The 17209-nt window shown below is 37.7% G+C and overlaps 1 protein-coding gene across 1 annotated transcript in view; it reads left to right on the forward strand.

Annotated features, from left to right (window-relative positions):
* Positions 1-16963, forward strand: part of LOC125235516 (indole-3-acetaldehyde oxidase-like) — a 35739-nt gene extending 18776 nt beyond the window's left edge. Inside the window, exons 3-17 of the mRNA XM_048142093.1 lie at positions 1018-1187; positions 1491-1651; positions 2836-3272; positions 3614-3837; positions 7849-7951; positions 8993-9120; positions 9449-9739; positions 10082-10369; positions 10514-11013; positions 11137-11320; positions 11599-11794; positions 12036-12802; positions 12966-13158; positions 15189-15299; positions 16863-16963. Of these exons, the coding sequence (XP_047998050.1) occupies positions 1018-1187; positions 1491-1651; positions 2836-3272; positions 3614-3837; positions 7849-7951; positions 8993-9120; positions 9449-9739; positions 10082-10369; positions 10514-11013; positions 11137-11320; positions 11599-11794; positions 12036-12802; positions 12966-13158; positions 15189-15299; positions 16863-16933 (3824 nt within the window). The 3' untranslated portion in view covers positions 16934-16963. The remainder of the gene's footprint in view (positions 1-1017; positions 1188-1490; positions 1652-2835; positions 3273-3613; positions 3838-7848; positions 7952-8992; positions 9121-9448; positions 9740-10081; positions 10370-10513; positions 11014-11136; positions 11321-11598; positions 11795-12035; positions 12803-12965; positions 13159-15188; positions 15300-16862) is intronic.
* Positions 16964-17209: the final 246 nt, after the last annotated feature.

Consider the following 17209-nt stretch of genomic DNA (forward strand, 5'->3'; position numbering starts at 1 on the left):
AAGCCTTGAAGGCCAGCCATCCCACGCCACCAAAGCAGCCGCTGACCCTGAATTGGGCCCCGACAACAAACGGTGCTAAGCACCCCACCAAGACTACTGCATCCCTAGCACCTCAGATTACCTGAGGCATCTCAGGAGCAGCAAACGTCATCCGACACGGCACTGAAGCCTACGCAGGAGAGACTCACTGCGACAACCATTCTGTGACTGGTAGTTCGCAGAGGGAGAATAGCGAACGCGCAACTGAGCGGCTACTCTCCCCCTCCCAGGGTGCACCACGAGGAGGTCTACCAGCCCTGCACCCCTTCACAGTTCTAACCTAACCTAACCTACTTTTCTGATAGCAGTGCATATGTTTAAGGGTCACAGTTCTCACCTAACCTATTTTTCTGGTAGCAGCACGTTGTGTGTAGGGGTCACAGTTCTAACCTAATCTACTTTTCTGGTATGTGATGGATCTAATTTCTTGTAGATACAATTTTTTTTTATTCTAACTGTGCTCTAGAAAGAATTTGTGTTATACAATTTATTTATTATCGGAAATAAGCATTATACACAAAGTATGTTATCATCATCATCACAAAGTATGTTATAATAAATGTTATTCGAAAAAATGATCATTATATTCAATAAGAATTATACAATTTGTCAGTATATTATTTGTTGTTATATGATTCAATAATTATATCAAATGATCGTTATAACGACTAAAAATATATGAAAAAAAGTTATATCGATCGATACGCACCCCCTTAAAGGGATAGGTATGTTCGCCTTCTGAAAATTTTATTATATTTTATATTATTTTTGTTTACAACGAAGTGCTTAATTAAATAACAGTTTAAAATGGTACAAATTCGGCAAAAATGTTCCCGAACATACTGCTATTATACTGAATACGTGAACTCTAATTTAGGCTATGTCTATTTCTAATTTATGTGACTAGGGCCTTATCGCCGTTGTTTTTCAGAAAAAAAAATTGTTATGTGTGTAAGAACACAATTTTCTAATTTTCAGCCAATGGCAAATTCGGACCAGACGTGTCCTTGAACGAGTATATTCGGACTATAGCAGACCTCCGCGGTACGAAGGCGATGTGCCACGAAGGTGGTTGTGGGGCCTGTATAGTATCCGTGCGTGCTGCTACACCGCCCACTGATGAGATGAAGACTTTTGCCGTTAACTCTGTAAGTACATTAAAATGTTCCTCAACGATGTTTCATACATAATTGTAATTTTGCGTTTAACTTCTTCTATAAAGTCATGGGTCCGTTTACTACTGTTATATCACCTTGACAACTAGTCTTATTAAATTCGAACTAGTGGCTTCTGAATATCTTTTTGAACTAAAATCTAACTTCATGTTCTATTTTACAGGATACGATGCTTTTTTTTTATATTTCGGACATCGTTATGTTATTGAAGGTTCCACATCTAGTGGCAACTGATGAAGATAGAAATTTGTTATATTATTTAAATAACAATTTCAGTGTCTCGTGTCCATCCTCTCCTGCCACGGCTGGGAGATCACGACAGTGGAAGGAATAGGCAACAGGAACAAGGGTTACCACGACATTCAGACCAGGCTGGCCAAGTTCAATGGGACACAGTGTGGGTACTGCACCCCTGGATGGATCATGAACATGTATAGGTGAGGAGCTAGTGTTATAACCATAGAGCAAAATTTTATGTAGCCTTCTACTGCAGTTGTTATTGACCCTGCTTATAAAGTAATAAAAGCGTGTTAAAAAGAAGGTACCGTGTTCCAAGGACATTATTCGTGTTTGTGAAAAATATTAGTTCCTGAATCCTTTAAGCCCGTGTGGTGACGGGTTAAAATTTTTTTTTTTTTTTATACTACGTCGGTGGCAAACAAGTATACGGCCCGCCTGATGTAAAGCGGTCACCGTAACCTAAAAATTTCACCACCCCCTTTCTTCCTGTGGGTGTCGTAGAAGTCGACAATGGGATATGGGTTAAATTGTTTCGTAGGCGAGAGGCTGGCAACCTGTCACTGCAATGTCACAATTTTGATTTCTTTCAACCCCTTTTTGCCAAGAGTGGCACTGAAACTTGAGTAGTTCATGTGCTCTGCCTACCCCTTTATGGGATACAGGCGTGATTATAATAATATGTATGTTATATGTATGTATCCTTTATAGAACTTATAAGAGCTCTTATTCTATTCCATTCCACTTTCCTTCCCTCTTTTGTAACAAACACTTTCAAAAAGCTAGAAACAAACTGTTAAATTTCATTTTACTCTCATGAAACAAACATTCACAGTGTCTATGTATATGCAAAAGTCTTCCTACATAAATTACTTTCAATGTTTCAATGCCTCTTGTTTATATCGCCGTTAAGTATTGACGTGGTATGTATCTTATCTTATCTTATCTTAAATCTGCGGGGGCCCTTCCGGATACACTTCGACCCATCGGGATCTTTTGTGCAATTACCCCCTACGATCCTAGGATCCTTCAGCTATTCAGGAGCTTCTCGACCATTTCCACGTATCGGATGATGAGGCTCATGGGTAGCTCTCTGAAGTCCTTTGGTACCAGATAGCCTGCTCCAAAGTTCTTCATTCTTTGTCTGGCGAGGGCGTAACATTCACACATTAGATGTCTGACGGACTCTTCCTCTTCGCCACACATGCGACAATCAGTGTTGTCAGCGTGTCCCATCTTGGCCAAGATTCCTTGACGTGGTATGTAGGTATACTTATACCGGAAAGTTCATACGTTATTTACCTAGTTTGATACTTCACATAGATTGCATATTTTCGAATGGGAATACAGAATCATTAACTCAGATTTAACTCATTTATTACAGCCTTCATACAGCAAAGAAAGGTAAACTAACTACAACAGAAATTGAAAATTCATTCGCTGGAAACATCTGCAGATGCACAGGATACAGATCAATCGCAGACGCATTCAAAACCTTCGCTACAGACACAGATAAAAATCTAACCAATAAACTAACAGATCTTGAAGATTTAGGAATGTTCAAACCTTGTGGTGTCTCTTGCAATAAAAAATGTGCACATAAGAATAAAGATAATGACGTTCTACTTGGTAAACTAAACTTTGAAGAGGTGAAAGAGAAACCTGATGATGATTGGTGTATAGTAGAAAAAGCAAACAAGGAATTAATAACTTTAGAGTATGGAGCACAGAAATGGTACAAAGCGTATAGTCTTGAACATGTGTTTGAGATTATGGCAATGTGTAAGGAGTACAAATTGATTGCTGGAAATACAGGACAAGGTAATTACAATTACTAATAATTATTTGGTTTACCAGCTCATGCCAATATACAAAATCCTGAAATTGAACTACAAGCGTAGCAAGTGGTTCATAAACATTGAGCGGGTTACCACGTAACTTCAAGCTCCCTCATGGTTTTAAGGAACGAAGGTTAAACAAACTTAGACCTCGATTACTTTTTTGATTTTTGTCGAGCTCCCAATATTTCGACGCAGTTGCATGCGTCGCAGTCGCTCTTGAAGTGAAATAGAAAACATTTCAGCATATTTCAATTCTTTCTCACTAAAAAACTCTGAACGTTATGGAAATAGTCCCTATTAAAATGTCTATTTTATTTTCAGGTGTATACCATGTCGAAAAATACCCCTCAAATGTGATAGACATTTTCAACGTGGCCGAAATCAAAGGGTACATCATGGATGTGAACCTAGTACTGGGAGCTGGCATGACCTTAACAGATATGATGGAAGTCTTCGTACTGATGGCAGCGCAGAATGAAGATTTTGCTTACCTCAAGCAGTTTCATGAGCACATGGATTTAGTAGCCCATGTACCTGTGAGAAATGTTAGTGTTAGATAAGATAATTATCAACTTAGAAAAACCGTCGACTCTAGCTATATAACTCTTTTTTTTTTCAAAAATAACGATACTTTATCTTAAAGGTCGCATTTGGGTGAATCAACTTTTTCTTGCCTGTTATTGGCATGGTTACGGTCCCCTGAGTTACGCTGGTTTTACGCAAAATTATGCTACCGAAATTATGCAAGCATGCACGTGATCCATGTTCGTAGGTAGCAAATTAAGGAAAGGGCTTGTTAACACCAGTAAAATGCATGTTTGCATAGCTTAAGTAGCATAATTTTGCGTAAAACCGGCGTGACTCAGGGGACCGTAACCATCGCAATAACAGGCAAGAAAAAGTTGATTCACCCATTTACATACATAACTTACATAAGTATATCTACTAAAACACTCATGATCTTATTTGATTTTAGTCGTATTCGAGATGAAAATAAAATTTTGTTCCGGTGTAAGGTAACTTGTCATCACAGACATAGCAATCCATTTATTTAATGTTGCTGTGTTCCACCACACTTTACAGACACGATAGAAATTGCGAAAACAGTGTCGATTTGAAATTTATTGAATGACAATACAGTAAACAAGTGGATGTGTTTCCAATAGCAGTAACGGTTGCGATTCCTGGTGAAATACTGGACGTTGGACATAATGGACAGTAACTTTTAGGACCATTTACAAATTACACGAGATCTTTGGGCTATTTCATCACTGACATTGGCAATGAAAATTCTGTGCCTATTTCTGGGTTGATATGTAACATAGTATACTCGGCGTGAATTTTATCTTGTTGAACGGGCAATGAAGCCAAAGAATGGCGAAGTGTAACTGTCGGGTGGCAATTATAACTATTGTGAAATAGTGATATAGGCTACTTGACCCTTCTTTAAGGTCTATCTTATATTATTAATTACTGTCCAATTAACCGAAAAAAATATTACCATATTTTATTAGGACTTGAAAACCGCAAAAATAGTTATTTGTTATACAAGGGGGCAAAGTTGTATTTTAACGCCGAGTGTGGAATTGAAAAACGAGCAAGTGAAAGGATTCTATAGTTGAACCACGAGCGAAGCGAGTGCTTCGACAATAGAATCCTGAACTTGCGAGTTTTTTAACACACGAGAAGTAAAATACAGTTGCACCCGAGTGTAACACAAAACTTTTCCCCTCACTATAGCGAGGAAACTACAACGCAAAAAATGCGTTTATCACTGCTTCCAGTAGTTCCACAGGTGGTAAATCATCTTTATTACTAGATTCACCTACTTTTATCAATTTTAAAGCAGTCAATTTGACTTTATTCAAGGTCAAATTACTTTACCCACTAGTGGATAAAATGCGTTTTTACCCGCTGGTATTAAACGACAAAACACGTGTTTCCGAGCTAGTGAGGGGAAAACATGTTTAAAGTATACTTTCACTTAATCAGACATAACCTAATCACAACATTAAAATTTTGAAAAAACCCCCGACCGTGACATAGTAGACGAATTTTCATGAAACTTTCTTTCAGACAAAAAAAAACTGAATCTAAATCGGTTCATCCGTTCGGGAGCTACGATGCCACAGACAGAGACACACACAGACAGACAGACAAACAGACAAACATACAGACACGTCAAACTTATAACACTCCGTCTTTGCGTCGGGGGTTATAAAACAACATTAGCCATGTTAATAATCTATAGATTGAAAAATGAAAAAAAAATGAAAAAAGTTTATTATATAAATTAACAATTACAGAAAATCGCGACCCTGTGTCCTGAGCTAGGAAACTCTGTGTTACAGGACGCCGTTTCATCGCACTAGTACCTTAACCTATATTATAAAACTATACAATTCGTAGAGCGAGTTGTCTGTGCATGACGTCAATCAAATTTAACACAATATTTTCTGACATTTATGTATGAGGCATAAAGTTCATTATTTCAGTGATTGATTCGACATAAATTTAAGTTAGCTTCTATGATGTCACTACATGGCTGACAGCGTTTCGGTGTCCAAAGTAAAAAAAAATATTACACCCATTTTTAATCAAAAATACGTAGTCATCATACTTACACTTTTAATACTCAAAATCTATAGACATTGGTTTCTTATGTCAAATACTACAGAAAACAATTATTTCTTGTGCCATATTCGATATAAGTCTAGTAGCCTATTGCCACCCGACGTTTGCGGGTTATATGTAATAAGATTGCGTATTATTGGTATGTTAAAGTTATCTCAACAACAACTGTAAGAGACCGGCCACACTTAAGAGACGCATGTCCTGAGGTGCGGAACGGACGTCCGCGCCACGCCGCCTGAATGTAATTCGAAAAAGTCTCCTCAGTACATTTTGTATAGGAAGGACGTAAGACGCGCCCCAGGTGGCGTGGCGGCGGCGTGGCGCGCGCTGCGCCGCCTGGGGCGCGTCTTACGTCCTTCCTATACAAAATGTACTGAGGAGACTTTTTCGAATTACATTCAGGCGGCGTGGCGGAAACGTCCGTTGCGCGCCCCGAGACACGCGACGCTTAAGAGGATACGGTAGCGAAAATGCTAAAATGGAAAGGAGCCCCCCTTTCAACTTGGGAATTTTAGTTAAATATACAAGTGTTATTAACTAGATTTATCGAAAAAAAATTGTCCATTAATAACAACTCAGTCAAAAGATATTTCAAAAAAATCTTTAAAATCGAGGTTCCGCTCTCGGCTCTTTCCTCCTTCAAAACTTAATCAATCGGAACGAAATTTGAGAATCTGAATAACAATGAAATAATCTATGTCGGACTGTTTAGCTTTTTTGGTTAATTGTTACCAATCTTGAGTATCACACCTTTTTTTGCGCCACAATGAAAAAGGCGGTTTTTGGAAATTTTTGATTGGCTCTAGAGTCTTTAAAAATCAGAATATCAAAAAAATCAAAACGGTCCGACACAGATAAAAATAATAACAATCTGTGTTGAAAAAATCATTGCTCTATCTTCAAAAACCAGGGAGGAAACAGTCGAGAGCGTTTGTATGGAGAATTGACCCCTACCGTATCGTCTTAAGTGGGAACGCTACCTTACTGCTGTCTCAATGAGTCTCCCTTATTATAGATACCCGCTTTGGCCCGCGGCTTCGCTCGCGTTAAATTCACGAAAATTGCGGAATGCTTCATACAAACGTCCTCCCCCCATTTTAGGTAAGGAGGGGTTTGAAAGAGACGAAAAGTAGCCTATGTCTCCATCCCTTCAACTATCTCCAGATAGAAAATCACGTCAAATCCTCCGTTTTGCCGTGAAAAACGGACAAATAAACAGACACACACACTTTCCCACTTATAATATTAGTATGAATTATTAATATTTTCGTGAAGGCTAAAAATGTGTAATATCCACAAATTAGAATTTTACGATAAATATAATTTATATTACAAAGTTAGTAACAAAATAATTTACAAGTTTAGTTTTAAAAGTGGAAAGTTTGAAGTTGTCGGACAAAGTATCGCATATTTCTCGCGGGGATTTCTTTTAGAAAATTAATCTTCCAAGCGAACATTAAAAAATCAACCTGAAAATGACTTGAAAGAAACTTCAAATTGATCATGTTTAAAAATTTTGAGGAAGGCATATAGAATGAAAATATAAATTACTGGAATTCAAGACAGGTAAAAAATTGTAAAGATAAGATTTCCCTTATAAGTCTATTGGTCTAGGTTGAACGAGTACCTACATAATAATATTAAAAGAGACCGAGATGAGTTGTGATAGAGGTGAGTTGTGACAAACTCGATTTTTGAGAATTTATTAACTAGGTACCTATCAGCCAGTTCGCAATAGCGCGCGCGCGATTATTAGCCCTAGTCTTGATTTAAAAAACCTAATAGTTAATGAGTCCCAAAAATTCTCGTTGTCACAAATCTCCTCTGTCACAACCTCGGTCTTTCCTATTACGCAACAGGTTTTATACAATTTTACACACATATTTGAATTGTCACTTATACAATATTTTATATTTTTTCAGATTGGCACCATTGGAGGTAACCTTTACATGAAATACGTTAATACCGACTTTCAATCAGACTTATTTCTGCTTTTTGAAACAGTTGGAGCTATCATAACCATAGGTAAGTGCTCTTACAAACTTTTGAACCAATAATGGCTATAAAATTCATGAGAAATGGCCCTAAAAATCTATTGAATTTCATATTTTAAAGTTTATTTTTCCTCTTGTTCAATAAATCCTCAATAGCTAATAGATTTCCATAACCGGAAATAAATTGAAAGCAAAAACTGAAATTCGAAGAATTTTCAACGTAAAATAGCCGCTCAGCTACCAGTGAACCGTATTTCAGCGAGGAAACTTGAGACAGGAGAGGAACGCTCCGAAACAAGTTTATCATACAAATATAGTCCTGATTTTCCTCTCTGAGTGTTATTGGAAATATTTTACACAACTTGATGGATTTTGGTTTATGCGCCTTCATTTGATTATGAAAGTTCGTTCTTATAAATGATTAATTCGACACATTTAAACACAGGCCGCTACTCAGGTTCATGCACGCGCCTGGCACCACATATATCAAGATTTAAGAAAATCAAATATGCAATATGGTGAAAACACGCCAAATCGTGTTGTACCTAATATTTTCCATACAGCCTGCGATACACATTGTAGCTTGCACGACTGGCATGCCAACCACGTACAAAGTACTTGCATGCCAGTCCATAAATTTTGCATGCGGCTGGCTTCCAGTTGTGAAAGCTACATACATATAAATAAATAAATATTATAGGACATTCTTACACAGATTGACTGAGGCCCACGGTAAGCTCAAGAAGGCTTGTGTTGTGGGTACTCGGACAACGATATATATAATATACAAATACATATATACATAGAAAACATATGTGTCGCAGGCCTAACAATATCCAGGTGCCGTAGCCGAATGGCATTTCTACGACGGAAAACGAAACGCCGCGAAAGGTAGTCTGGCTCTGTCACGCTAATACGCAAGAGCGATAGAGATACATATCTACGAGCGTTTCGTTTCGTGAGCGTTTGTACCATTCGGCTACCGTGTACCCAGAGAAGAAAACAAGGACTACGTTTGTATGATTAATTGATCGACCCGTATCCTTTTAAGTTTATAAATTGTGATTTACAGCGGAAGGAGCTCACAAAACGAAGGCTGTTTCGTTGCCTGCATTCTTAAAACTGAGCATGAAAAGAAAAATTATACTCAATATTATGTTGCCTCCTCTATCGAAATGGTGTTCGGTTAAAACTTATAAGGTAAGAATATTTTTTGCAAACAATATTGTTCTAAAAATTCTAGAGTGTTCTATTGTTGAATGAGCTACCTTTTGAGGTGTTTCCCTATGCCATAGGGTTCTTCAAAAAGCAGGTATTTAGGGTTCTCAAAGATCAGCAACGCATAAGTCCTCCCCTGCACTGATTCTCTTACGTGCAAGGGTGGCCATGACTGCTTTCCATCAGGCGGCTCTTCTTATTAATATTGGCTCCTGTTACATTGTTTTAATTATTATTTTTTTAATATTGTATTCAATTTTTGTCCCCGAAATTATTTCATTCATATAAACTATTTCTCATTTCTTTTAAGATCATGCCTCGCTCACAAAACGCGCACGCCGTCGTCAACGCAGGCTTCCTCTTCAAATTCAAACACGACTCCACCATAATAGAAAAATGTACACTGGTATTCGGAAGCATATCACCCAGTTTCATCCACGCTGAGAAAACTGAGAGCGCCTTGGTTGGTAAAGAGCTGTTTAGTGATGAGACAGTTCAGATTGCTGTGAAGAGTTTATTTGAAGAGGTTAAGCCTGAGGAGGCACCACCGGAACCAGGGGTGGATTATCGGAGGATGTTGGCCGTTACTCTTTTCTATAAGGTTTGTGAATGTTAGTCCCTTTTATTTTTAACCTGTATGTTATTTTCTAACACTATGGTATAATATGGACCATTATACTTTATGCTTAGCAAGGACGTTTTTAGGGTTTTATAAATGTTCTTGTTAGAATGTTATTATAGATTGACTTTATCGCACTTGATCTTTTATTCTGAAAAGCCTCAAAATCGATGTTGTAAGTTCTTTCTTGATTACAATTTCTCAAATATAAAAAATATTTTTAATAACTTATCTTTTCAATTTACTGAAAATTTTACCAAAAGTAGATAAGGCAACCTTGAAAATATGCATGAATTTACTAATTTATTTACTAATGTATTCTAGGCGTTATTATATTTATGCCCTGACGGAAAGCTAGATCCAAGGTATCGGTCAGGAGGCGCAGCAATAAAAAGGAATACCTCTAACGGCACACAAACATTTGACACGGACAAAAGTATCTGGCCTCTAAATCAGCCAATACCAAAAATAGAAGCTCTCGTGCAGTGTAGTGGAGAAGCTACCTTTGCGAATGATTTGCAGTCGGTTATTGATGAAGTGCATGGTGCATTTGTTTGCGCTGATGCTAAACCTGGCAGTATTATAAGCGGTTTTGATACTACAGAAGCTATGGTGAGTGTAACTTTGTATAATTCTTGTAAATATAATGTAACGATCTATTTATTGTGACTACCATAACAACACAATAATTTTAATATTTTTATATACTTCATAGTACATAAATAGAATTCTAACTATGAAATTTTTCGTTTCAAGAAACTCCCAGGAGTTATAGCGTTCTACACTGCTCAGGATATACCAGGAGTAAATACATTTACAACTTTAAATGTTCCACTGGTTGTTGATGAAGAAGAAATCCTATGTTCCAAAGAAGTGAAGTTCTACGGTCAACCAGCAGCAATAATCGTAGCTAAAAGAGAAAAGACCGCCAACAGAGCTGCGAAACTTGTCAAAGTAAAATATGCTAGCATAAGTGCAAGACTACCTATATTAACTGTTAAAGATGTTCTAAAATCACCTGAAAAATCTAAACGATTAAAGAATAATAAAACAGTAGAACCAGTTAATACTGGACATGATGTGCATTTAGTGTTGAAAGGAGAACTGAATTTGGAAACACAATATCATTATTATATGGAACCTCAGACGTGTGTAGTGAGGCCTACTGAAGATGGGATGGAAGTATATTCGGCCACTCAATGGTTAGATTTGACAAATGTGGCTGTAGCGCAGTGCTTGAAAATGCCAGCGAACAGGTACTACCTCTACAATAAATACTACTAAATAGTAGTATTTATTGTAGAGGTATGAAAATTCATAAATGTATGCATGCCATTTAAAGGAATATAATCTGTGTAATCCTAAAACAATATTTCCAGTGTGAACGTGATCGTCCGTCGAGTGGGAGGCTCGTATGGTGGCAAGATATCGCGATCCGTCCAAATCGCATGCGCAGCCGCGCTGGTATCGCACTTGCAGAACAAAACCTGCCGGTTCGTCGTACCTCTGCAGACCAACGTCAAAATCGCTGGCAAGAGGATACCGACGTATTCCAATTTTGATGTATGTTTCGATATATCTAGCTGTTTAATAAGTTCCTTACTATTTAGACTCTTCATAGAGTTGTGATGTATGTTATGCGTACAAAGGAAAGCCTAACTGATTGGATTATGGTACAAATTACTACTTACCTACCTAAAATTATATTGGTGATATTTTGGAGATTCTTTGCAATCATTTGGATCTTAACGATTCTCAACTTAATCCGCAGTAAATTGCTGCAATAGGTAATACCATACTCATAATCGTTCACATTATCACAAATGATTATTTATTTTCAGGTAGGTGTAAATAAGGATGGGGTAATACAGTATTTAAAAAACATATTTTATCAAGACAACGGTTGTTCTGAAAATGAAACGATAAGTCCCGTAACCGTCAATCATTTCATCAATTGCTACGATTCCAAGCGGTGGTACATAGAAGCTAATAGTGTCGCGACAGACACGCCTTCTAATACTTGGTGTAGAGCTCCTTGTAAGTTTTATTATCACAGTAATTATGTCTGTACTTGAGAATCCCATGAAAATAACTGTGTCCTATATCTAAATCAAAAGCAAAAGTCCTAAAAAAAAAACATTATTACTTAAGTACCTGCCATTAGGTGAAATGCTTAATCTTTAAATCTGGGTTTCTGACCATATTACCAACTGTTTTAATATAAATACTAACATACTCGTTATTATGATATTAATAATTAAGGAATCTAATCTTGTAGCTTCAACAGAAGGCGTGGCCATGATAGAAAACATAATGGAACAAATAGCTCATAATCTCAACAAAGACCCATTAGAAGTTAGACTTAACAATATGGATAAGAAAGACAATCCCGTTCCTGATTTAATTGAGCAATTAAAAAAAGATTCCGATTTCGAAAATCGATATAAAGAGGTAGATGAGTTCAACAAGAATAATAGATGGCGTAAACGAGCACTAAACCTTCTCCCAATGGCATACGACCTATTTTATATTGGAAATTTTAATTCAATAGTATCTGTTTTACACAGCGATGGTTCAGTAGTTATAACTCATGGAGGCATCGAAATGGGACAAGGCATTAACACAAAAGTCGCCCAAGTAGCCGCCTACATGCTTGGAGTAGCTTTAGAAAAAGTCAGTATTAAATCAAGTACGAGTTTCACTTCCCCTAATTCCATGACAACTGGTGCTAGCATTGGCAGTGAATGTGTAGCTTTTGCTACTGTGAAGGCGTGTGAGATTTTACTGAAGAGATTGGAACCTATACAAGCGAAGATGGGTAAACCTTCCTGGGAGGAACTGGTCGAAAAAGCGTTCAAAGCAGGCATAGATTTGCAAGCTTCTCACATGTATTCAAGCAATGATGGTGTAAAACCTTATTTCATATACGGAGTTGTAGCTTTAGAGCTTGAAGTTGATATATTGACTGGTAATCATGATGTACGAAGAGTAGATTTGCTTGAAGATACCGGAAGAAGCTTGAGTCCAGAAATTGATATTGGTCAAGTAAGTACACACATAATTAGAAAGCCATTAGTCTCAAGAAAGCAGCGTGAATGTACTTATCACGAACCTTATAATACGGAGAAGTCAACGGGTCATAACGGCCAAAAAATATAATAACGTTAATATTGTAACATTATATATCAACTAAAGATTCCTGTCACAGATCGAAGGTGCTTTCATCATGGGTCTCGGCTACTTCACATCCGAGAAGACCATATACAACCCAGCGACGGGACAGCTCCTGACTGATCGAACCTGGAACTACAAGCCGCCTGGCATTAAGGATATACCTGCCGACTTCAGGGTCTACTTCAAGAGGAACGGGACTAATAAATTTGGGGTTCTGCAGTCTAAAGGTATTAAATTCTTTGTACTTGCATTTGGAAAGGGAATAGTTAAAACGATACTTAATAACTACACATACTGGCGTTAGGGACGACGATTAGGGGCGAAGGGGAGGGATGGGGGATCAGACGATTTATGTTGCAATGTCCGAGAAACATCGCTTTGAGTGGCTACACAGACACTTATAGGATGCGAGACGCGAGAGTGACATACTGTTCCACATCTTAGCTGACAAAGGAAGCAACCGATCGCGACGTTTTGCAACGGTGACTTAATAACTACATACATACTTATAGATATACTCACGTCTGTACTCCCTAACGGAGTTGATGGAACAGATGAAAGTGCTCTAGCTTTAATACCACTTTTAGCAATTAGGCAATGATCCCACCAAAACCGAGTAATCGGTAAGCTATTAGCGATAGAAAAGAACAAAAGATAGCCGCTTCCGTGTAAATAAAAGAGAACGAGCTATTTATAGTTCATCACTCGGCGAAATCAGTCGCGATATCATCGTTTCTTTTATTATTTTAAAGTTGCTACCCCATATCCTTCAGTCAACTAAGACACCCACAGCGGAAAAGGCGGGATTTTACAATAATATTTGTATTCGTGAGTGAGCACTTTGCTTGGTCCTATCTAACTGATAGCAAATACAAATAGACACTCAAACGGCTTACATTATTTATTGTTTTATCTGTGCTTTTATTCCCTAGCGTCCGATGCCTTTCCTTCGAATATTTGTTTAGGCAAAGATTACCCAAGAATAATGTGGTGTAAAAACTAAACCAATATTTGTAACAATTTTTATTCAACTTTTGCCCCTGGGAATATAGATCTAGACAGATTAAAGAATATAACTTTTATTTAAAAAAGTTTTTTTTTTTGTTTTACTTTGCTATAAGTACATACATTGGGCCGTTTTAGATTATGTTACTATATAGACTAGAGAGATTTTAAAGGCCGGGAACGCACCTCCAATCCTTCTGGTGTTTCGAATGTCCATGGCCGGCGATGATCGCTTATTATCAGGCGATTTCTCTGTTCGTTTGCCTCCTTATTCATAAAAATCCATAGAAATAAGCGGCATTACATCAGTCGAAATGTATGACACAGCCAAACTTTTTTTCGCTGTTTCAGCATTGGCCCCATAATAAAAGTTGATCATTATGATCTCAAAAGTCAATACAATACAAAGTATAGTATTCACAATAACACCCTTTATAAATTACTAGCTTTTTCCTGCAGCTTCGCTCGCGTTAGAAAGAGGCAAAAAGTAGCCTATGTCACTCCCCATCCCTTCAACTCCATCCTTTCAAGCGCGGATCCAGCTTCGTGCCCAGGGGGGGGAGTCACGTGGTAAAGGCCCGGGGCTCCAGGGGGGGGGTCACGTGGTCTATTTGTATGGCCAACTTAGGCTCCAGGGGGTGGGGGTCATGACCCCCATGACCGCCCCCTGGATCCGCGCATGCATCCTTTCAACTATTCCACTTAAAAAATCACGTCAATTCGTCGCTCCGTTTTGCCGTGAAAGGACAAACAAACAGACACACACACTTTCCTATTTATAATATTAGTATTAGTATGGATCAGCTTTATTTACTTTCACCTGTCCCGTTGTCTGTCTGTAATCAAATTTTCCAAGTAAAGACCCACTTTCCGGTTTCCGATTGAGCTGAAATTTTGCACACATATGTAAATCACGTGACAATGCAATATTATGGTATCATGGAGCTGATCCGATGATGGAGCAGAAAGGTGCCCATAGGAACTCTGTAATGAAATGTATCCCCATCGAGTAAGAGATTTTTAGAAACGTCTCGGAGCAGTAGATGACTGTTGAAAAGTACAGTCGGTGAAAAAAAGCTTTTGCCAAAAATTATTTTTTTGAAATTTTTTTTCGTTTTTCATATATGGGATTTTATCGATTTTTAAAGTAAAATTTACCCTTATGGGACTTAACCTTTATGGGATACAGGCGTGATTATATGTATGTATGTATGTATGTTAAAGTAAAACTTATGTTGATAACTTGTTGCAGCTACTGGCGAACCGTCATTATGTCTGTCTTCAGTAGTGGTTCACGCTTTGCGACAAGCCGTGCGCTCCGCGCGTCTCGAGGCTGGACACAAGGATGACTGGATTGAAATGGGTACGCATGATGAACCTAACGATGTGTCAAATTGAACGGAAAAGAAAAAAAACACACTGTATTTGGGCCATCTTTTTTAAAGTTGTCCACCCCACTTTTTTGTAACACGGGTATTTTTACGCGATTAATACTCAGAATCGCGAGCTCTTTCGATCCTGATGGAAGAAAAAAAAATGTCCTAAGATTTCCATACATTTGTTCGAACCTTCCATTCCGTTACCGCCATACAAAATGTATGAAAATTGGTAAATGTATGAAACCTTGGGACACTTTTTTTCTCTTATTAGAATTGAAAGAGCTCGCGACTTTGAGTGGAAACCACATAAAAATTTCCAAATCCAAAAAAAAAGTGGGGTGGACAACTTTTAAAACAAATGGCCCATTTACTACTACTACTGGCCTTAGCGTCTATTTCAGACGATTCATGGTGCAATGTCCGAGAAACATCGCTTTTAATGACTAAAGAGACCTATGCGAGATCGACATATTTTGCCACATAGCTGTCAAGGGACGCTTGCAACCAATTGCAACACTGTATTTATATTGCACTATATTACCGCACTAGTTAGATACAACTACTTATGTCAAAAATTGAAATGGCCAGATGCACTGTAAAACGTCCTACGATACACGTGCGAAGAGAGAATTCGTAACTCGTGTCGATATAAGTAAGGCCTGATTTAGACGGCGTGCGAACTCGCATGAGATTTTAGTTACATTGCGGGCTGTTGAGGTTACATACAAGTTTGCTCAGCCATCAAATACCGCAATGTAATAAAACTCGCATGCGAGTTCTCGTACCGTCTAAATGGACCCTAAGACTACCTTCGGTCGTATTTTAGTAAATAAATATATCGCCACTCGTTTCAAGTTCCCTATTTTCCGCAACATAATATATTATAGACGTTAAACTTTCGTGAGACATACAATACAATACAATACAATACAATACAATACAATACGATACAATACAATACTCTTTATTGCTCATCTCATATAGTTTACACGTAACGAACAAGAAACAACTAACCTAACCACAAAATTTAAATTTTGAAAAAACCCCCGACATAATGGATCGATTTTCATGAAACATGGCTAAGAACACTCCCGACTAAGGCTCCCCACAGACAGTCTTAAAAATTCATAATCTTAAAAAAAACTTGTATGCAATCTGACAGTTCAAACTGACACTGACAAGACACTGACAGATCTGTCAGTGTCAATTGCATACAATTTTTTTTTAAGATTATGAATTTTTAAGACTGTCTGTGGGGAGCCTAACTCGGCTTTCAAACGAATAAAACTAAATCTAAATCGGTTCATCCGTTCGGGAGCTACGATGCCACAGACAGACACAGACACAGACAGACAGACAGACACGTCAAACTTATAACACCCCGTCGTTTTTGCGTCGGGGGTTAAAAAAGAATTTTATGAAACAGAGGTAAAAACAGGCGGTTATATTCAAATATTTAATAAAACTGTTGTACTCACGTTTAGTTTCATTAAATATTTGAATATTTTTTATCGAAAGATTATGCAATAATTCTTATATTTTTTCAGGTCTGCCGTGTACCGTAGAGAACATCTTTACAGCAGTGGGACACAAACTCGAAGACTTTAAACTGAAATAGAGTCCATTTTCAAAACAAACTGGTTTTGGCAACAATTTAACTCCAAAGTTGTTTACTCTGTTTTGTGTATTTTGAGTAATAAAGTAAAATATATATAATATATTATTTTTATTTCAATAATCTCAATACATTTGACTGAGTATGCGTGCGTGTGAATACCGTGGGAGTGAGTCCTTATAATATTTATTGTATTTATTTATTATCCTGTGTGGTGACGGGTTAAGAATTTCACCACCCCCTTTCTTCCCGTGGTTGTCGTAGAAGGCGACTATGGGA

This window comes from Leguminivora glycinivorella, chromosome 17 (genome assembly GCF_023078275.1).
Source record: "Leguminivora glycinivorella isolate SPB_JAAS2020 chromosome 17, LegGlyc_1.1, whole genome shotgun sequence".
NCBI lineage: Eukaryota > Metazoa > Arthropoda > Insecta > Lepidoptera > Tortricidae > Leguminivora > Leguminivora glycinivorella.